This window comes from Sitophilus oryzae, unplaced genomic scaffold (genome assembly GCF_002938485.1).
Source record: "Sitophilus oryzae breed Bouriz unplaced genomic scaffold, Soryzae_2.0 scaffold_249_pilon_pilon, whole genome shotgun sequence".
In the NCBI taxonomy this organism is placed as follows: domain Eukaryota; kingdom Metazoa; phylum Arthropoda; class Insecta; order Coleoptera; family Curculionidae; genus Sitophilus; species Sitophilus oryzae.
In genome coordinates this window covers 775629-799843 of record NW_022146806.1, presented here as the reverse complement: position 1 = coordinate 799843, position 24215 = coordinate 775629, and the positions used below count along the sequence as shown (strand labels likewise).

The window sequence follows — 24215 nt, the reverse complement described above, 5'->3', positions numbered from 1 at the left end:
GTAAAATTAAAATAAAAGTATTAGTCTAGTAAATGATGGTTGAAACCACGGCCTAATTCGTCGACCGGGACTTTTCAGGCAGATTGTGTGCCTTTTAGGGAGTAGTTTGAGGGGGAAAATTGTAACACCGTGCTCGGTCAAGTTTTAGCCCAACAAATCAGTTTTTCACAAATATCTGCTAAGATAATTTACAAAATTTTTCTTGAAATAAAAAATGAACCTTAGGTAATTACCTACAAAAATAGTTCTTATCATTTTTTACGTAGAGTTAGTAGTTTTCGGCTACAATTCATTTTTTTCGTAGAGTTAGTAGTTTTCGGCTACAATTCATTTTTTTTATTATTCAAAGTTCATTTAAAAGTTAGAATCAACAGCAACAGCTATCACATTTTGGAGCTTGTTTGAATTTTGTCATATTTCAGATAAAAAAAAACCGGGCAAACATTCCTTGGCCCAAAATTCACTAATAATATCTTATTTATCATCGAGCCTATATATCAGCCTATACCAGCCTAGCGTATTAAATTTGCATTGAGGCATGATGTGAAAACAGTTTTAGTTTTTTAATTGTTGCTTTCTCTGTGTGCATACAGTTTCTGTACAATTTAGATAAACTCTCCTAAAATTATAAAATCGCAAATTCTTTATAATTTTTAATACTGTACCTACCAGACTATACCATGCTTTTATTTTAACTGTGAACCATAGCTGTGAACATAGGACTTAACACAGAGCAATGCTATTCTGCTAAGTATGTTCATTTTCAAAGTGGAACAGTCAATGCATTCGAGTTAATGGTATGCCACTCACACACCAAATAATATTTTTTGTTTTAAAAATACTTTTTTTGTTTAGCTAAAAATAGTTCTAGCTGAAAAAATTACCAAAAATCTTAAATTTCGATGAAAAAAAATAGTTTGAATTTTATTTCATTCTATTAATTTTTCGGCGAAAACACAGTATTGCCAGTCTGTATTTGATCAAGGGATGATAAAAGGTTAGTTATGGACTGACAACAGGGTAGTGATTTACAAATTACAATGATTGACGCCTATGTTCACAGTTAAAATAAAAGCACTGTATATCATCTGACTATAGTTTCTTTAGGTACATATTTTCAAACATTGCAATTACTGTTGTAAAATATTTAAATTACAAATGCCACGGATATCCGGTGCAATTAATACTAGTTGATTAAACTATTAACTTTCTAGCTGATTAGACCGGATATTTGCCTGGATATATAACTACGAGATAAAAAAGTGTAATACGCAATATGTATCTGTTAATAATTAAAATACTATTATATAATATTTCATAAAAAATGGGCTTGTAGGTACAGTGTGTCACTGATTCTGACTGACTATTCGTTGTGGGGTAAACAGCCCATATTTTGTACAGGGTATCCCATTTTCATGTGTTTTATGGGGTTTGTCGTTTATGAGTAGAAATACACAGATGCGGCTTTCACATAACTACTACTTTTTTATGAAACCAAAGATGCTATACACATATTTACCGTAGACCTCTTAGTTCCTAAAGTACATTGTGAATTTCAAATTATTGCATTTTTCGACTCCTCTCGTATCTCGGTTATCTTATAACTTATGGAACAATTGAATAATGAGACACATAGTTTTTCACGTAAATCCAGTGGCGTAACTAGTTTTTCGTTGAGAGCTCTCTTGGAGTACTAGAATTTCGCCGGTGGATATTTTTACCAGATAGTTTTCATTAAATTTTTCTCTCATTATTATCAACTGATTTTAACGGACTTCTTTATATTTTTAGGTATATTTTTAATTATTTATCTTTTTATTCCGTTTACCCTATTATTTAGAAGGTTTAATTACTTACGTCGACGCCTGTAGTTTTTCGTACTCTTCGACAACTCCCTGTATAGTATAGTCTTCGGACAAAGGACCACAGAAACTTAATGCCCCTGGTAAAAAGTTTTCCAAAATCCGTCAAGGCAATAAGGAAAAGCGGAATTCCGATGAGGGCATACACGATGGTCAAGGCTCGTCCAGTGTGCGTTTTGGGAAACATATGCCCATAACCTGTAAATAAAAAAAATAATTATTAAATATTAACCATCACCAAGAATAGTACCGTTGGGTGGTATAGTAGGCCGAGGAATGATTTTTTTTAAAATGGACTTCCTTTTACTTTTTTAACAAAATATTCGTCCCGGGGTCCGGCGCTATTGCATTTTGTAATTACCATACAATTTAACAAAGTTAGTGATAATTGTATCCTTTTCTGTACCTATCTATAACTTATTAGCCACTATAAATATAAGGCTGTACTTAACTGCCGTTAAACGGTAGCTTACTAAAATGCTGTTAATAGGTATGACGTCGTTGATGTGACGCACTTTATGAAATATAGTAATTTTATAAGGACTAACCAACGCTATCCACCCCACCAAATAACCAACGCAACTAACCTAGACACTGATAAAAAATATAAAAAAACAAATATACATTGGTAAAAATCAACCAACCCCACCAAATAACCAACTAACCAATGAATTAACACCCTCTAAATAACCACGCTAACCAACCCGCCAAATAACTAAACCAATCCAACCAAAAAGTGTGAAACCAATGCAATAAGATCACGCTATAAGCAAAAAAAAACATAAAAAAGTTTTGGTCGGCGTGAGATTTGAACCATGGACCATTCGCTTACGAAGCGATAGCCTCAGCCACTGACCCACAGGTGCTCTTGCAAAATGCTTAAGGCTAGGCATTACTTTCCGCCGACATGAACGACGTCACAATATCTATCAATGGCATTTTAGTAGGCTACCGTTTAACGTCTGTTTAAGTACATCTAAGTAAATATAAATACAATTTCCGTATAAAGTTCCGCGCGCACTGAAGGGGTATCGGCGCGAGCGAGCGGCGCGACCGACACGAACGGTCGGAAAGTCGATTGTAGCCGCGCACGAGTCGCACGATCGACGGTCGAGAGTACGTCACCAGCATAAATTTGAGCATAGACGAGGAGAAGTTTTTTCAAATTTAGTCAAATTCATTCGGCATTTCAAAAAATTATAAAGTATTATTACTATTTATATTTTTATGCAACTTTCTATATTTTATGCTTTATGATGGAAATTAATATTATTTAGATCTTAACCAAACACACATTAATATATTTAGATCTTAACAAACCACATAAAATTAGTGAAATAGAGTGGAAGATGGGGATAAAATGTACTACATGACTCTTAGCTTGACAGATTTTAACAAATTTGGTATCATTCAAAAGGGTTTAATAAAAACAAAGCTAGATATGAAAAATAGTCAAATAAAACTTCTATTTTTAGTTTTGTAATCTAAATAAGTTTCATTACAAACATTTATATATAGCTTTTATTTTAAGTTTTTAAAATCTTTGTTTTAAGTCAGTAGTAAATAAAACGAAACTTGTGTTTACATTTTGTTTAATAATTGACGTTTCGACCAATTTTAATTCGGTCTTCTTCAGAATCTATAATATACGTATAAATAATTTTCTACGTTTGTGGTAAGAAAAAATGATATATTAAACACATTGTTAGTGATAAAATTGTATTGTATATTATAGATTCTGAAGAAGACCGAATTAAAATTGGTCGAAACGTCAATCATTAAACAAAATGTAAACACAAGTTTCGTTTTATTCACTACTGACTTAAAACCGAGATTTTAAAAACCAACAATTTGTTTTGTTTGGTCTGTGTCTGCTTTTGTTTAAATGTTTTTTGTTCGTTATTCATGTCCGGGATTTATTTTTAAATTATTGTTTATTGTTAGGCAAACTCACAGAATATGTATTTCTTTTGCATAATCAAAATTGTCACTCTAAATTTTACATAACCAAATTGTTACACTAAATCGCTGTCTTTTTTAGACAGATGTCACTTATCTTGTCATTATTAAATTCATTATTCGAATTCTCAGAATGTTGTTAACAAAAGTTTCATCTTAAAATAAAATCTTAATCAATCACAATTGTTTATCTCCACCATATACCGGATTAATACTAACGTAGATCTACCCTCAACGGGGTAGCTGTGGCAATACTGCCGCTATCACTTTTCGTCTCGCGCGTCACGGCGGCCGTCATTCAAGGCCGAGCGTCACGGCCTTGAATTTTTACTCCGAAGACGCGTAAACAAGTTTCACTTCAAAAATTTTTTCAAAAAAAAATTGATATGGACCATCCTTATCACTTAGGGGTACTAAAAATACATAGCAACCTATTCTCAGACCTACTGAATATACATATAAAATTTCATCAAAATCGGCCAAGCCGTTTCGGAGGAGTATGATATCTAAAACTCTGACACCAGAATTTTATAAATTAGATTAATCCTATTTATCATAATTTTTAAGGATGTTATTCATGTTTCCTAATTTTTTTTTAGATTACATTTTAAGAAAAATACTTGTAAAAGTAAAAATTTTGCAGGCTTTCCAAAGCACACACACAGTCTTACCAATTGTCGTAATGACAGTTAACGAATAAACTATTCCATTCAAGAAGCTCCACGACCTCTGCCCACTATAATCAGTCATGCCAGCTTCGTGCGCATTGTGCAGTTCTTCCTCGAAGGACCTCAACCTAGCTCTGGCCAAAGACTTCCAATCCTCCTCCCTCAAATTGTGACTCTTCGTCCAAAGCAAATCTATAAAGTCCCTTTTGACTCTCTTCACACCGCATTTGTAAAAAGTCTCAAAATTACCCTCGACATACTTGAAGGTGAGCCCTCCCAAACCGCACAGAATCATGATCAGGATCAACTCGCACATACAGACCTTGATCAAGCGCTTTATCTGACCATAGTCCTTTCGGAATTGGAGGATGTGCAGCTGGTAAGTTGCGATGACGTGAGTGATCGAGAAGATTTTGAGGAAGAACAGTTTATCAGTACCGGCTATCGACTTCCTGGCCACCACGTGCGATGTTTGGGGATCAAGGACCTCGATTATTTTCGTGCACTTGACCGTGTCACCGAGAGACTTTCTTTCGCGCCTGCGCACCTTTGGGCCTCGAAATTTCGGCCTTCCCGGACCGTTCTTCTCGATTTTTGAGGTTAGGACCGGGCTGGGCGGTTTGATGTCGCCATCGGACGCGTCCTTGGGCTCCTCCATACGTCACCAGTGGCGTAACTTGTCTCGAAATAACACAATTCACCGCTAATTCGTCATTATTCAAAACAAGAGAGAAAAATGAAGTACGACGTTTCGCGTGTTTTTTTCGTTCGGGCGACGTTCACCGAAAAGGCATGGCGCAAAAACTAAAAATTATCGACGGTGGCGGTGTCTGCCTCATCGGAAATGTATATTTAGTGCGATTATATTTAGAGTTTGGGACGATGTGAGATATTTTCGGTAGCGGTTTACCAAACGTACGAAATTAGGTTGGTATACAGGGTGTTCGATGTCGGGGACGAACATTTTTTTCCCTCAAAACTGCGCTTACTCTGTTTTCCAGAAAAAACTGTAATGTCATTTTTTGAAAGTTTCGTGTGTTCTGAGAAGATTTTAAATGTTTTTGCCAGGAATTACGATACGATTTTTGAACAGGTTATTTGTAAACATTTATCAGAACACATTAACAGGTAAATTTATTTAGAATTCTCGAAAAAGTGTTTTCGGAAAACCACTTCACATATACTTATATGTCTAATTCTATGCTCTACCCGTTGATGATTTATCTATTTTAAATGTCTCCACCAACCCAGATGCCTATGTAAATTAACTAAATTTTCTTTTATTATACCGGGTGCATCTTAAAAGTGGCTCACCCTTAAAACATTTTTATTTTTTCAGATAAAAAAACGAGATATGGTATGTTGAGTATATGACATAAATTAGGATTGATTGACGTATTCAGTTGCTTTTGGTGATTTCCTGGTTCACCGGAAATGACTAGAACTTATGATTTTTAAATGACACCTTCGGTATTTTTTACTTTATTCGATAAAAAATGACACTCTGAATATAATGATATATCATATGTCAACTTTTGACAGTTTCGTATATAGGTTATTTGAAATTGTAACATGCGGTAAGTGTGTCATGGTATCAAATTATTCGTAAAAAAATGTTTTTTTTTCCAAATATGCTAATGAGCCACCCTTGTTCCATTTGAAAAAATTGAGATATAATTAAAAATACGATTTGCGCAACTTTTAACCGGTCAGTATAAGACACGAAAAACATTAGACGATCAAATGTATATTTCCAGGGCTCCTTAATTAAAAATTAGTGTTTTTAAGACAGCCATAGTACTCTAGATTGAATTTTAAAATACGATTTTTTTTAAACGAAAATGTCAAAAGTTGACATATGATATGTCATTGTATTCAGAATGTCATTTTCTATCGAATAAAGTGAAAATATACCCAGGGTACCATTTAAAAATCAAAAGTTGTAGTCATTTCCGGTGAAACGGGAAGTGACCAAAAACAATTCAATACGTCAATCAATCCTAATTTATGTCATATACTTATATACCAAATATCGTCTTTTTATTCAAAAAAATAAAAAAGGTATAGGGGTGAACCACTTTTGACACGCACCCGGATATTATTTTATTTGTTTTTGTTACGCCTCTGACTTATCTACTCTATTGTTATGACAGATTCTACTCTATGTTATACAGGGTCAGCCTTAAACAAGTGCAAATATTTTTAGGGTTATTAGTATATTTCGACCCCAGAAAACACGTCTATGAGGTTTTTTGCAAGAAAATTAATCTCTTACAAGAAAGAATCAAACGAAATTAAATTAAGATATCCCTACGAGAGATGACACATGCTTTTTGAAACACCCTGTAGACAGATAAAAAAATCTTTTCCAGACTTTTCCAGATTTTTTCTCGAATTTTAAACTAGGTACACCATTTAAAAATAATTTTTACTCAATTTAAAAATAAATTAGAACCTTCATAAGTCTAACTGGCAGTGAGGACCATTAAAAATAAAGTGCAGTACGGGCGAAGTAAATCACATCTAGGGTCTGACCTCGCCAAAATTATCATCGATTTTATTCATTATCATTCACCAGCCTTCTTTGACGCTTTTTTTTCGATGATATAATATCATTATTATACCATATGATCGAAAAAAAAGCGTCAAAGAAGGCTGGTGAATGATAATGAATAAAATCGATGATAATTTTGGCGAGGTCAGACCCTAGATGTGATTTACTTCGCCTGTATACTCTGTTTTTTTCTCAGGTAAGATTTCGACAGACGATGACAGAAGAAAAGCAGATGACGTCCCATACCAATCTATTTATTTTACTAAAAAGTTTCTAATAATTTTTAAGTTATCTATGGATGGGTTTAAATATAAATCCGTCAGGACGTCGTGTTTTGCTGTTTTTAACCAGTTTTATTGGTTTATTTTAAAAAAATGACAGATCGTATTTCAATTTTATTGGTCGACGGAACGATGAACGACAAACGGACGCCGATGCGTATGAACTCGCCTTCAGATTTTGGTCATTTTGATGCTTGTCGTGCCCTACAAATTATAGGTAAGGTTATACCTTTTTTAACTTTTGTTAAATATTCTGCGTTTTGGAAGATGATGCATTTGATTCGTATTATTACGTGTGTTTTGTGTCTTTTGAAGTCAAGTGGAGGATAAATCGAGTGAAAATTAACCGTAGACCCAGAGCACAGTTTATGGTTAAATACTCGCTGCCCAGGCAGAAAGTCTTGTCTTATACACCAATGAAGTTGCCATCGATAAAGCTTGTATACCATACCAGATCGTCGTAGATAGTGCATCTAGTATATGGTAGAAGGATCAAACAAAACACATACTAAAACTGGAGTAGCTGTAAATATCGACATCACACGATAGGTAAATAAATGGATTTTAGTACTGCAGAAAAATAATGTTTTTTTTTTTTTTTTAAAAAATTAAGATTAAAAGTTAATTAATCAACTCCTTAAGGTATAAAATTTGGTAGGTGCTATTATTAATAAAATAGTTTGTTTTTAATTTATGTTGTTTTATTTATTCCTGTGGAATATTACAAATTTGTATTTGTACATGTTATATTGATAAATATAATCATAAATGCTGGTAGTTTCATAAAGCTTGAAAGTAAATAATAGTTCTTTTACATTTTTGGCATGTAGTGTCTTGTTCTTGTTTGTTTTGTATTAACACATACCATTTTTATTAAACAAAACAACTCGATTACATTTTTCAGTTTTATACAGTTTTTTTTTTCACAATACTTTGAAGTAACTACTCAAAATATCATTCAAAATTCGTCATCTTGTCAATCAAATTTTAAATATTTCCTGTTAAAATAAATATTTAAAAAAAAACTTATTTCTTTGTAAACTAAAATAAACTACTTTGAAATTAAAATGACAGACCCATCTATCACTGTCAAGGATCTTCTCGTTGGACAGACTATACTACACTTTATTTTTAATGGTCCTTACTGCCAGTTAGTCTTATGAAGGTTCTAATTTATTTTTAAATTGAGTAAGAATTATTTTTAAATGGTGTACCTAGTTTAAAATTCGAGAAAAAATCTGGAAAAGTCTGGAAAAGATTTTTTTATCTGTCTACAGGGTGTTTCAAAAAGCATGTGCCATCTCTCGTAGGGATATCTTAATTTAATTTCGTTTGATAAAGAAGAAACATTGACGCTCGCCCAAAAATCTAATCATCATAAATTTAATTGCAAAAAAACACCAAATGCTTTTTTCCTGTTTTTCCTCAGAATCGAAACAAAGGAAACGTATTTTAACTATTGTTTTGACAAATTTCAAACTGTTTATTTTTAGACAGAAAAAACACATTCATCCTGAAAATAAAATAGCGGCTAGGTGAACGATTCTATAACGATATCAATTTAAAGATTCCGACTTTTATTACAAAAAAAAATTAAAATGAATAATCGACAGTCGCGAAATAGTGGACATCAAAGAGGCGTCAGGTTTATTTATACTTTTTTAGTCAGAAATGTCCAAAAGGTAATTAATTATCTGTACAAATGTTGTTGGCGACATTGTTCCAGTGTAGGCCTGGACCAAAACAAGATAATCGACGTGGACTGTTGCCAGAAGGGTAATTTCAGAGAAGAATGAGGTCAAATCGAGTGGTTCTTGTTTTAGAACGTGCCATGAAGACGCATATTGAATCACATTTAAGTGAAATTAACGATATATCATATTTCGGTTATATGTTTTTTCCAGTACAGTCGAAATCATAGACTTAAACATATATTTAAATATAATAATATTTAAATAGAATAAAGTAAAAAATACGGAGGGTGCTATGTAAAAACAAAAGTTGTAGTAATTACTAGCAAGACACTGAAAGTATACTAATATACTAAATCTCGCTTTTTTATCTGAAAAAAATAGAAAAGTTATAGGTATAGGTGCGCCACTTTAGATCTATATTGTGGTGTTTGTAATAAACTTTAGGTGATTCCTTGTTCAATATAAAGAGTAGTTTGCTTCATAAACAATGGGTCAGTTAATTAGTCAGAAGATGGAGGGATAACATTGTTATTATCTTGAAACAAAAAAGAGATAGACTAATGAAATTTTATGGAAGCATTACTGTTATGAAAACACACTTTCTGGTAATTTTTTTACTTTTTTAAATGAGTGGAAGGGGTTGGAATAAACTACTCCCTATCATTCTTGTTAACGAAATTCTAAAGAAAATCTTATCAAACACATGCCAAAAAATTAATTTGATAGTTTAGTTTGTTTAGAAACTTTTATCCTTGTGTTTTTTTGATAAAACTCACCGGATTTGAAATTAAAAATAGAATGTAAAGCATTACATGTCAGGACAAAAACATTTTAGGATTAAGAATCTAGTGATAATAACGATATAATAATAATCATCTAGATAATAACGTATTGCAGTAGAGCAATGTCAACAAAATAATATTAGAACATCCTAAAAAGTCACAGCGGCCGACTAGATTTTTTCTAAAAAAAATTACAGCAGCCCACTAGATTCTTTTATCAGAAAATGTTTTTGTCCTGGCATGTAATGTTTACATTTTATTTTTAATTTCAAATCGGTGAGTTTTATCAAAAAAACACAAGAGATAAAAAAGTTTCTAAACAAACTAAACTATCCAAATTAATTTTTTAGCATGTGTTTGATAAGATTTTTCATTATTAGTCTATCTCTTTTTGTTTTCAAGATAAAAAATAAAAACGTTATTTTTCCGCCATCTTTGTACCGCGATATCTCCCTAATGGTTGACTTTTGACCCAACGTTTATAAAGCAAACTACCCTTTATTTTGAACAAGGAATCACCCACTAAAGTTTTTCGCATTTGTTTTGAAACACCCTGTATAAATACTAGCGTGTACCAGCGACTTCGTTCGCGTCGAATTAATCATTTGTAATGGTGATAATAAAGCAAAGCAAGAATTTCCATTAACATACAAACTGGATAACATTTTCTCACATTTATCTCAGCATGAGAAAAAACAATATGGCGATAGGTATTATTATATAACTTGGTAATATTTGAGGGGTAGTTTCATCTCGTTGGAATTTGACTTTCGAAAAACCCGCTTGCCAAAAATGTTTCTTTTACGTCACAGTTTAAGCAGAATCGTGGTTAAGAAATTACCCAACTTTTTGGAACACCCTGTATGATTTTTTAAAAAATTTCAAAAGATGTAAAAAAACCAAATAAATTATGCTTGTCCAAGCGTTTTCCCGAAAGACTAACCGTTTTTTAAATAACAGAGAGAGAGAGAGAGAGAGATATGTGTTAAAGACGCATCGACTGTAGAGTCTTTTAGCGTCACTTTATCCCATTATTTATATATTTTTATATATGTTGATATCCTTTATATGATCCAACATAGCCTTGTTATTTTGGTAGGAAAGGGCTACCTCAGGGTTATCCACGATACCGTGTTGTCTTCGTTTTAACGCGTTCTTTGGGCATTCAAAGATAATGTGTTTGACAGATATTGGAAGATTACATGTTTCACAAATGGGCTGATTCTGTCCTTTAAGGAGGTGTTCATGGGTAAGTTTCGTGTATCCTAAACGAATTCTAGTGAGCACAACAAAATCTCTTCTAGGTAAGTTAACTACATTATTTTCAAAATATAGTAAACGCCACGAATGTTTGGGAGTGATTTATCGGTCGCTACCATATGAACTAATCTGTTCAAGGTCACATAAAACTTAATTCCAGTGCCGTGGTGTTTCAAGTCATTATAATAATCAATATATAATCTGTTGTTTTAACTGTCAAAGTCTTGTCAAAACTTATATTTGGTTATAAATATAAAATGGAATGCCCCATTGGTCGCACTCTTTGAATAAGAAGACTAAGGAAGGAGCATATCAAAAATCTTAGGTACACCGCGATGGGCCTCAAATATGGCCGACTTAAATTCCGGTTTATCAGTGTCGTTCTAATTTTATTTAAAATGTAAAACTATGATGTAGGTAGACGTGGGTAGACTCAGTAACTTGTTGTTTTATTTTACGTTGTGAATAAATGTTAGAAGTTATTAAAATTGTTATAAAAATATATATAATTCTAATAAAATAGATAAGTTATAATAAGTATTTATTAACACAAAACATCCGATACGCTACTAAAGCAGGTAAGTCAAATTAACGTATCTAAATTATTTGACATCTAATCTTTGACAAGTAATAAATAAAAACTAAAATGCAAGAAAAATATATATAATTTAGTTAATTTAAGGAATTTCTATAAATGATCGGTTTACTACACGTATGTATATTATATAGTCACTACTAGCGAAAAGTTGTTCCATTATTCACTCAATTTTTAAGCTGAGATCTACCGCACGCTACACAACCAACTATTTTAGAGTCTTTTTCGATAAATCGCGATAGTGTCACTGTTAATTTAAGTTCTGCCACAATTTCCATCTAGATTTACTACCTTATACAACTATCATAGTAGAATAAATAATAAATTAACATAAAATAAGCTCCTGCAAAGATCGACAAATCCACAAAATTTCAAATCAAATCTAAACGTGTCAAATGAATCGTCAAACAGAACTGTCAAGGATCCCCACCCTAGAGAGCTTTTATGGTGGCTTTTCCGCCCACCATGCATGAATACATGGATATCATTATGCTCCTTCCTTAGTCTTCTTATTCAAAGGTCGCACTACAAGCACACCAATGGACTGACGCACAAAAACGAATCAATCAAAGAAACGCGATATAGTATCGTCTTTGTCAATCACGCTAACATTTTAGAATAAGTAGGAGATGATTAGACCGGGCCTTTAAAAACCTACGTCTGCGTTAAAAATTTACGTTTTTAATGTAAAAATGATAGCGCGTGTCGATTCTAACTTCATCAAGCGATGAATCACTCCCAAACATTCGTGGCGTTTACTATAGTCCCTTTTGATTTCATGAAGCTTATTATCATTCATGTCTAAGTCCCATTCTAGTTGGATTATATTATCGATCATATGTTTGCCATAATTCTTTAGATCTTGCACGGAGAAAACAAGGTTGGTTTTATGAGGGTTGGGAGTTTTTGCAGCCAAGTAATCAGCTCTGTCATTGCCAGGAATTCCTATGTGGCTCGGAAGCCAAAGGAAAGTTTTTTTAAATAACAAATATTGTAATATTTGAGGGGCGTTTTCACCCTCTTGGAATTTGAGATTCGAGAAACCCTTCCTTATCGAACCTCTACACCCCACAGTTAATCCGTTTGCCAACAATCAACCTTAAACGTCAAGCAGTTTAAGCAGAATCGTGATTACTCAATGGTCATATTTTATGAAACACTTGTATAAATTTATAAAATCTTAAAATATGTAAAACAACAAAATAAAATATACGTGTTTAAAAGTTTTTCCGAAAACTCACTCGGTTTTAAATAAAAAATATTTTAATATTTGAGGGATAGTTTCACCCTTTAGAATTCGAGTTTCGAAAAATCCCTTCTTATCGAACCTCTACACCCTTAAGTCAATCTGTTTTCCAAAAATCAGCTTTTACGTCTAGCGCTTTAAGCAGGATCCCGATTAATCACAATAGGGATCAGATTTTTCGAAACACCCTGCATACATTTTTAAAAAATCTTTAAATATGTAAAAACAAAATAAAATATACGCGTTTAAGAGTTTTTTTCGAAAAAAAAAAAAGTTTTTAAATAAAAAATATTGTAATATTTGAGGGGTGGTTTCACCTCTTGGAACTGGAACTTCGAAAAATCCTCTATCGAACCTCTACACCCTAGAATCAACCTGTATGCCAAAATTGAGCTTCTTACTTTGAGTGGTTTGAGCAGGATCGTGATTAATCAGTATGTCAGTCACTTAAGGATTTTATATATTAGTATAGATAGTTTTTTTATATTATAAAAGTATTTACCTATCGTGGTATAAATTGTAGCACAAAAAACAATAGAGTTTATCAAAGTCCACACTTTTGGCCCTCTATTGGCTTCAATGAAAGCTTCGATCTGTCGATTTTCGATCACCCTCAAAATATAGTCTTTCACTTTTCCCTCTGCTGAAGTTTTCCACTGACTAGTCTGATTGTCGAACGGCATTTCTTCTGACAGCGTTGTCAGTTCTTCGATTAGTTGATAGGTCAAAGTTCGCATATCCAGCGGTTCCTTTTCATCCTCGTATGGTCCTGAAACAAATAAAACAGTTAGAGAAAAAGTAATTGGCAAACTTGCACTTTGGCATTGCAACAGCAAAATATGAGAAACACTAGTTCAACATTTCGCTAAGATACCCTCTCATAACTTCACAAGATACCCTCTCATAACTGCTAAGTATTTCTAATTCTTGTCTAGATTATACGCAAGAATAAGGAACCTTTATTCTCCCGCAAATATATCCATAGGATTAGATCCATGGGCACTAAGTCAGGCGGCCTCGACGGCCAACGGCTGGGATCTTGGTTAGCTCTTCAATTATTTTTGAAATTGGCTGCAAAATTTCGTGTTAACTTCAAAGGTTCAGAAGCGGTGCGTCGCCTTGCTGGAAAAATATGTTTTCGAGTTCTATTAAGAGCATATCATCAATAAGGGGTCCAAAGCCTACTAGCTGTGCTACTAGTTAAAAGTGGCGAACTTTTAAAAATTCTGTATTTCGAAGGGGATTATAACAAAATATCAAGTGTGCTATATTTTTGGAAAGGTAATTTTAAATTTTTTTCAGTTAATTAAAAATATAGGGTGTCCTAAATAAAAAATAATTTTTTCTGTTGATAACTCTTAAATTATTAATTTTAAAAAAATTATACTTAAACCATTAAATTTTACGTAAAAGGTGCTTTGGAAATGTTTTCATAGAAATACAAAATTTTCCATATCAAAAAAGTTACATCGATTTGTTAAAAATGCACATTTTTGAAAAACACCCCGTAACTCCGAAACGGTAACAGATATTGATGTACGGTTTTCACCATCATGTTTTTGATGAAAATTGAGCTCTAGACACCGATATTAGTTTTCGATACTATCTCCTATAGAAAAGGGTATTTCCATTTAAAAGCGTCGAATTTGACCCACCCTGTACAGCGTAATAGACTCTTAAGTTAAATAACAGGAAAATTAAAAGAATGGAAGCAGATTATTTTTATTATGTATAATCATTTAAATTAGGCATAAAATAACCAATGAAAATTTTTCATTGTAAAAATATGCAAAGTATATTCTCCAACCCTTTAAAAATTAGGGCCGTTTGAGCACCATTATCATTTGTATTAACCCTTAAAAGTAATACAATACGATAAACGGAAATGTATAATAAAAATTATAGAACATTCAAGTAACTAAGAATAATACTCTTTAACGAGTGAGAAAGGGGACCAAAAACATTGTTTTTTTTTATGAGAAGTATACGTTATTAACAAACAGAATTTGCAAATGAATATAATAAAAATAAAAGACAGAATAAAATTCTATGATATAGAATTAATTAAATTAATTTAGCTTATTAAGATCTATAAGAAGATAGTGAAAAACTATGAAACTCAATTATCTGGTTTACAATACATCATTTTTTATTAACTCAGAGATTTTAAAAGCATAAAAATGTCACATTTTTTGGAACCTGCAAAACGCGTTGACATTAATTATAGAACATAAATTTGCTTAAGAACGGCTGGTATCACAGGGACAAAAATATTTTTTTTCGTCTAGTAAAATTAAGATATATCTCAACTAAATATAGACCTTAAGGTCTTAATTTACGGGTTTTTAATTCTAAAATTAGATATTGAAAATATTTGCGACTGTAGTCATAAAATTATTTCGATTTAAAAAAAATAAGTTAAAGAATTTGTGTTTTGAAAAATTGAACCAAATATCAAAGGTTTAAAATATAATCGAAATAAAATTATATGTGTAGGCCTAATATATTTTATTAATAATTTAATAACTTTATTATAAAACATTTATTTATAGAACACGAACGCCGGTGCTGCCACCATCGCAGAATATTGTAAACAATCGGCATATACAAATACACGGCTCTTTGACACGGGTTTTAATAGTGACTCAACCCTATAACTATTTTATTTTTTCAGACAAAAGATTGAGATTTGGTGTGTTAGTACCGTATGACCGAATAAAAACGGCGTCAGCGATGGCTATGAAATGAAGATCGCTGTCATTTTATATGTAAAATTATATGGGAAATGTCATCGATCGTCATTTCCAAGCCAACTGGACGCCGTTTTTTTTCGATCATACGGTATATGACATATGTAAATTAGGATTGATTGACGTATTCAATTGTTTTCGGTCACTTCCTGTTTTATCGGAAATTATTACAACTTTTGATTTTTAAATGGCACCCTTGGTATTTTGTTACTTTATTTGATAGAAAATGACACTCTGAATAGAATGACATATCATATGTCAACTTTTGACAGTTTCGAATATGGTTTATTTGAAATTGCAACATGCGGTTCAGAACGACAATTTGTCTTGAAATACCAAGTGTGTGGTACCAAATTATTCGTAAAAAAATGCTTTTTCCAAATATGCTAATGAGCCACCCTCGCTCCATTTGAAAAAATTCAGTTATGATTAAAAATACAATTTGGGCATCTTTTAACTGGCCAGGACAAGACACTAAAAACATTAGACGATCTAATCTATTTTTCCAATGCTCCTTGATTAAAAATTATTAGTGTTTTTAACAAAGCCATGGCACTCTAGATTGAAATTTAAAATTCAATTTTGTTTTAAGCGAAAATGTCAAAAGTCGATATATGATATGTCATTATATTCAGAGTGTCATTTTCTATCGAATAAAGTTAAAAAATTCCGATGGTGCCATTTAAAAATCAAAAGTTGTAGACATTTCCGGTGAAACTGGAAGTGGCCGAAAATAATTGAATACGTCAAACAATCCTAATTTATGTGGCGAATTAGTGTTTTTGGTATTGTGGTGAATTAGTGTTTTTATTCCGCTATTGTAATACCAAAGATTCCAACCCTCAACTGTAAGAAGTAGAAGTTGGAGTATTATATACATGCGAATGGTTCTGTCTGTATGACAATTTTCTAAGAGAAAATTAGTTTGATAAAGTTCTTAAACTGATTTTTCTATTGGAGTATTATACACATTTACAAGTGCTATTCATGGTTGAAACAAAATGGATACCGGTAATTATTTTACTGTGTTGTTCATTATGGTCCTAGAAATATTGCCAGAACAAAAAAACTGAAATAATTACAAACAAAAACAGAAAATTCGGACAAGCTACAAGAATCCTAATTTTTGTATACACTCTTGATAATAACTGAATATCATTGACATATTTGGTCGATTCTTCTTTAGCTTCATCGTAATTTTATGCTGAATTCAGTGGTTATAATTCAAGAAAATTTTTGTACAAAAGCAAATCTATATTCTATCACAAATCCTCACCTTCTAGAGTTTGAAAACTGACGGCTCCCCCAACAGTATACGCGATCAAAACAATCGTTAGAAAACAATGCGTAAACCACTTCCGACTCAACACTTTCACTTTATTGTACAGCCAATAGGCGAACTTTTCACCGAAACCCAAACTAGTCTTTGCCTTATCGAAGGTATAGTTCTTGAAACCGTTTATCTGATCGAACATGGACTGTTTCCGGAACTCATCCACATGAGCACTGTGCGCACTGGGTATGGTGAGGGTGGTTGGTCTATCTAGAGGCGTTTGCGGTGGTGGTGGTATTTTGAGGGTGAGTTTCTTGGCGAAGCCGACCTTCTTTTCCCCTGGTTCCTTGTCCTCCTTTTTGGAGGACTGGTCACTTGCGGGGGAGGTCGACGGCTCCTCGCTGCTCATCGCGATCTCGGACTGATGCGGCTATTTTCGGGACGAACATAGACGCGGAATGGCCAACGGACGACTGAGAGATACATACATAAATGTTGTTTTTCTTCGTAGTCGCTCTGTCTGTCTGTGTGTATATGTATTATCTGCGAGAGATCCGCGAGGCTTTCCGATACAGAGACAGCATCCAGCAAAAATGAGTAGACGTTTTTTTGGAATAAAATTTTCGGATATTTGTATTGTTACGTAAAATACGTTTCTTTATGCGAATGTTCTGTCTATCTGCCAATTTTCTAAGAGAAAAATAGTTTGATAGAAAATACAGTTTTTGGCTGGATAATATACGTCTATGGATTTCACTATTCATGCCGAATTGTTTAATATAATTAAAAGAAAAAGTCTAAGAGCGGGCCAGCAAAAGTCAAATTATCTTAAACCTGGATATTTAGATTAGTTACCATATACCATATGATCGAGAAAAAAAACAGCGTCACTAAATAAAGATCTCTAAAAAAGTTTATACCTCTGTGGCGGATTTATCTCTCCAAACAATTTATCCAGGGTATTTCGCCACTGCACGAAAATCTACAAAATAAAATAGTTATTTTTTGTAAACACTGCTGTGTTAATCCAACGGAGACTAATTGTCATCAGTGGCTTACTAATAAACAAATTTGCCTAACGAACAAAAAAATGCTTAACATTTCGGTAAGTATATATCCCTTTCCGTCGTCGGAAGCAAAAAATATAAAGAACAAGGAAAAAAACTATTTAAAATATCTAAATGCATCTATTCGAGAACACTTTAGTTTTTTTAAAACAGATACGTCTACAAAAACCGTTGGCGTTCTGTTAAAATGACGTTATGACAGTATAAAGATCTCTATCATTTTATCATAGATAAAAAAAATAAATTTAGATTGGAACGCCCGTCAAAATTTTGGGTCGCGAAATTGTTTTGGATCGCGACCGTTGTACGCGATCTGGCGCTGATATAGTGGTTGTTAAGAACAACCGCAAGCAGAAACAAAAATAATTTTTACTTGTCCTTTGTACTTGTCCATATCTCTTGTCAAAGTCAGAATCTTTAAAAATTATAAAATCTTTCAAAATCTAAACCGCTCTCATTGAAAAAATTCCGAAAAGTGTTTAAAGCGTCTATTTTCAAAGTAATTATTGCTATCTTTTGAGTTAAATTTAAGTTTTATTTACTCAAACCCGTGATAATTGTGAAAAAGTGGCATTAAAAACTTAAAAAGCTGTGCTGTGAACTGTGAACTGCAAAAACCATCGTGGATCGTGGTATAACGTCGGTTTCCAATGTTTCATACTTATTTCATATATGTCCTTATATAAAATAAAGTTTCTTGTATGTAACACGCAACACACTGTATTTTATTTATAAAATTAAAAAGAAAAAATAATAAATTTCAATAAACAATATTTGGCGATATAATTCCGGAAAAAGCCGAACCGCTCCGAAATTTTCAAAAGCTTTGGGTCGCGACCGTTGCAAGAATAGCGCCAAATAGTGTTTACATTGTTTTTATGGGCACTTTCCAATCTGAACTTGTTTCATTTATCTATGCATTTTATATACAAAATTATATGGGAAATTTGTCTTGAGAGTTCCGGAGAAATAATTTTCAAAATATTAAAACAATTGAAATATACAAAAAAAGTAATTAAAATTGCGTAAATACCTAAAGAAAAAGCAAAGATCTTTAATTAAACTTGAAATTGTTTCCAACTTAACGAATATGAACATAAAACCGTTTATCGGATTTTCCCAAACATTTTTTTTATATCTCATTTCACACCTCACTCAACCTCATATTTCTCTAAAGTATAACTGAATCTTGCTCAATATTCCTGCAAAATTTATCATATAAATCACAGCGTAACTTAAACATACAAACACCTTACATTTAAGTAGCAGACTTATGCACTAAAAGTGATTTAATGATAATAACAGTTTCTTTTTTGACCTACTCAATACAATTTATCTATTGTATGTCTAACTTATAACATATGGTATATTAAAAATAGAAAATTCGTTGAATTTCTATTCTATAATGTCTAGTATGGCGCTGATTTGCAGTGGACATCAATTATTACAAATAAACATTTAAACAAAAAGTGTGCGTGACGTAAGCTGTCAGTTGCGGAAAATGGCGGAGTTCCAAACCAAATGTACCGTATGATCGAAAAAAAAAACGGCGTTTAGTTGGCTAGGAAATGAGCATCGATGACATTCCCCATATAATTTTACATATAAAATGACAGCGATCTTTATTTCATAGCCATCGCTGACGCCGTTTTTTTTTCGAGCATGAGTTTTTTAACTTCAAAAATTCAGTTTAGGTACAGTTTTAAACGAAGCGAACTATTGGCGTTAAGTTAACTAAAGATGACAGTTAATTTTGATATTTAATATATGTTGACACCTACTATGTTTCTACTAAGGGCTGGCAAAGGTTAGTCTTGGGTCCAGATTTCCGTATGTAAGAAGAGTACAATGCGTTTATAATGTACTGAACAAAGAGAGGACAGTAAACACGTTGCCAAACATATGAAATAAACCGAGAAACTGTGCACATTTCTAAGAGACGTGGAAGGGGATATAGGAGATTTGTCGACTTGTGTCCCCAGCAAGGCAACTATTAAGCTTGACCAATCACGTTAGAGTTTTTGACAAAAGCGGATGCAGAACAGCTCTGGCGTACTATATAATTTATTACAAACAAATAAAGAAAATCAATGAATATCTAAAGAACAAATATAAATTAGTAAAAACCAACCAACCCCACCAAATAACCATCTAACCAATGAATTAACACCCTCCAAATAACCGCGCTAACCAAAACTTAATAGTTGCTTTGCTGGGGCTAGACGCAAATATTTGTCGCAATCGACCGGTCAACCCAATCAGTACTTCTGTCAGTACTTAAAGTTTTAGGGAAAGTTATATATCATGCGTTCAGCTTCACGATTTAATTACGTCTCGTGATACTTTATTTGTTTATTTATTAACGAATCGACACTTGAATTTTTGGTAAAAATAAGTGGAATTGAGTTGGTGTTCGACAGTGGTCGCGCTATTAGAACTCTGAATTTAAAAATCAATATCTCGAAATCTATTAGAAATAATTGATTGTAGTTTTTTCAAAAACTTTCTTAACATTTCTGCTATATTTTCTTCGCAGACAGCAAGTGAAAATCTTTATAAATAACAAAGTTACACGATTGCTGAAAATTGCCATGCACTAAAAGTAAATGGATGGGTTGTTTAAAATTTTTGAATGAAAAAAAAACAACCTAATCGAATTTTTCTTATTTACACTTGTAAAAGATCCGATCTTCACGATAAAAAAAAGTTTCAATATCTAAAGTGGTTCTTAAGTTATGGCTTGTTATGTGTTAAAAAGTTGAGTTTTTAAATTATCGCGATTACTGACGTTTTCCCGTTTAGAAACATATCTACATGATTAACATTAATTTTTAATATAAATAAACATGATTTTATTTAGTTTGATAGGAAACTTCACTTGATAGGGAAAGGCGTGCCGGCAACGCCGCAACCGCACACCGTCGCATTTCTCTCACTCCGACTTAATAAGATCCCTATGTGATTTACTTCCACACATGTAAATACCGACCCAAAAATAACAGTTGCCAGCACGGTATATGCAAAATATAAAAGACAACCCTCGTACAACATGCCTTCTAGTGTGTGGCCTGCTTTAATCTAAATACATTGTCATTATGTACCAAATACATCAATCTTATATGTATATTATTATGGTCTATCAAAGAATATTTTCCATCAAGATAAACTCGTGATAAAGCTTCCTATTCGAATAAATCCTATTTTTAACTCGAAATAAAATTAATGACATAGGCTGAATATAAATACATTTTCTTGTTAATCTTTCTTTCACAAGTTAATTACAAACGACTTTAAACTGCGAACAAAATATGTTGATCTTTATTACTAGCCATCGATTTTATAACACAATATTATAAATGTAGTGATTTAATTAGGAGGATAATTTAAAAAATAAATTGAATTTTTAATTTTTGGCCAAAGAAATTGCGTTGACGTGATGTCATTTGAACAGGAACAAACCCAAGGTTATAAAATAAATATTTAGTGGAAATAGAAGATTTAAACAATGATTTTTAATATTTAAATGTTTATTATAAACTTTATATAGGCAAAAGAAATGAGTTAAATCAGTGGCTCGTTTAGATATTGAGCCTGGGAGCGGTAGTTGTAGATTGGTATGGGAAGCAAAATAAAAACACTAAATCACCACAATACACCAAAACACTTTTACTTTTACACTGGACGCGCGTTTCGCTAACCATGTTAGCATCATCAGCAGATGATTATAAACTGACAGATGATTATAGTTCATAATCATCTGCTGATGATGCTAACATGGTTAGCGAAACGCGCGTCCAGTGTAAAAGTAAAAGTGTTTTGGTGTATTGTGGTGATTTAGTGTTTTTATTTTGCTGTGTAACACCAAAGGTTCCAACCCTCAACTGTAATCTTGGTATGGGAAGTTGGAGGTTTTTTCGTTTCTTGAGTTATAATTAATCATACAGTTTCAGAGCTTTGCTAAAAATCAGTATCTGAGACGGTTTTATAGAGGTTAGTTCTCCATTCCCGATATCAGTATTTGAGGGGTGGTTTCGGTTTCATCACCTTAGAATTCGAGTTTCGAAAAATGCCTTCTTATCGAACCTCTACACCCTAAAGTCAATCCGTTTTCCAAAAATAAGCTTTTTACGTCAAGCGCTTTAAGCTCGTGATTAATCAATGACCAGATTTTTCGAAACACCCTGCATACATTTTTAAAAAAATCTTAAAATACGTAAATAAAATATACGTGTTTAAGCGCTTTTCCGAAAACTTGGCCGTTTTTTATATAAAAAATATTGTAATATTTGAGGGGTGGTTTCACCCCCTTGGAACAGGAATTTCGAAAAGTCCTTTCTTATCGAATCTCTACACCCTAGAATCAACCTGTATGCCAAAATTGAGCTTCTTACGTTGAGTGGTTTGAGCAGGATTGTGATTAATCAGTGAGTCACTAAGGATTTTATATATTAGTATAGATTTCTTTCTGGGAGGCGTAATTACCCCCATTACACCTTTCGTATTTGCGTCACTGAGTGAGATAGTGTCCTTGCTTGTACTAAAAAAAAATAAAATAAAAACAATATTATATTAGTTGTCTGCCATATTAACATAAATATTATGTTAAACTCCCGATCAGAATTACAAAATTATTAATTTATACAATCATATCATACATGAAAATAAATGTATGTTTTTGTAAAACCGATTTATGAATGTCTCCACTATTATTAACTATATTAAACTAATAATGAATTTATATTTTTAGGCATATATACGTATTATCTTATGACATCAACTAAAATGTGTGTCATCGTATACATCACAAATTGATTTTTCTGTCATTTTTTTGAATGTCATCTGTCGAAATCTTCCCTGATTCGTTGGAGAGACTTTAGTTCATGCTAATTGTATACGCAACGGGTAAATTGGTTTGGAAGTATGGGAAATTTGGAATATAAGTGTAACATTTAATAGTGCCAAAACGAAAGTGTGTAGAGTAAAGATATGATCAAACTTCTTGAATAAAAAAATCTTAGTACTGCTCACAAAGGCATAAGAGTATACTTAACACTTTTTCAACTGCTTTTAATTTCCCCTTTAAACTAAAGACTCTCCGTGTGTCTACCAGATCAGGAGATCAAATGCAGGATCGAACAAGCAAGATCTACTTTTCTGAAACTTCGAAGATTTCTCACAGATAGGAACTTAAACTTTGGCCTTAGATACAGAATGGTGAAGTGCTATGTCTGGTCCGTTTTGTTATATGGTGTGGAAGCATGGACACTGATGGTAGCAACAATAAACCGAATTGAAGCCTTCGAAATGTGGACCCTACGACGAATGCTAAGAGCGCCCTGGGTCGACCGTGTGAGGAATGAAGACATTCTCAGAAGAGCTGGACTAGAAGAACGTGAACTCTTCGAAATCATCAAGGAGAGGAAAATAGCATATTTGGGACACATACTACGTGGAGAACGCTATCACTTTCAGCGTCTGATTCTCCAAGGAAAATAGAGGGAGCAAAAGGGGAATAGGCCGAAGGAAGTTATCCTGGCTGAGAAATATTCGTCATTGGACAGGCATACAGGACTTCCAAGCACTCCGAGTCGCTGCAGTTAATAGAACTCTGATTCTGATTCTCCAGGGTAAAATAGTGGGGGGCAAAAGGCGAATAGGCAGAAGGAAGCTATCCTGGCTGAGAAATATTCGTCATTGGACAGGCATACAGGACTTCCAAGCACTCCAAGTCGCTGCAGTTAATAGAACCATCTGATGAGGAAGAAAAATATGAACGCCTACGCAGGAATCTGCACGGTACCTTAAGAAGAAGAGTTTTTTCCATAAGTACTCCATGCTAACTTAATTCTTTGGTTGATTTCTGGTAGTTAAGATCCCGAGCTGTATATTAGTTGTCCCAAATATATGTATTTTTCTACTTTTCCAGTTTTGTGTTATTTATTAGAATGTCTGTTCTATCTATTAGTTCGTTGTATATTACTTTAGTTTTTGTTAAATACATTTTGAGACCTATTTTATTGCTGGCTCTGTTTAGTTCGATAATTTGTGTTTGTAGTTCTTCAGGACTATTGGCTATTAGCACTATGTCATCAGCGAAACTTATAGACGGTTAAGATATTCTCCATCTATTTTTAATTCTTTGTTGGTCCAGTCTAGCTGGCGGAATATTTCTTCTAGTGTTGCTTTAAACTGCTTTGGGGATATTGCGTCTCCCTATCGTACTC

The 24215-nt window shown here is 32.9% G+C and overlaps 1 protein-coding gene across 4 annotated transcripts in view; it reads right to left on the bottom strand.

Moving 5' to 3' along the window:
- The window catches only part of LOC115884437 (TWiK family of potassium channels protein 18-like), a 333903-nt gene extending 316424 nt beyond the window's left edge, over positions 1-17479 (bottom strand). The window contains exons 1-3 of one of the 4 annotated variants that reach the window (XM_030903016.1): positions 16928-17473; positions 13404-13670; positions 1858-2060 (exon numbers count right to left, since the gene is read on the bottom strand). In XM_030903016.1, coding sequence (XP_030758876.1) covers positions 1858-2060; positions 13404-13670; positions 16928-17333 — 876 coding nt within the window. In that variant the 5' untranslated portion in view covers positions 17334-17473. Of the gene's footprint in view, positions 1-1857; positions 2061-4492; positions 5467-13403; positions 13671-16927 lie in introns of those variants that run through there. The other 3 variants (XM_030903017.1, XM_030903018.1, XM_030903019.1) reach the window with 3 other exon arrangements.
- Positions 17480-24215: the final 6736 nt, after the last annotated feature.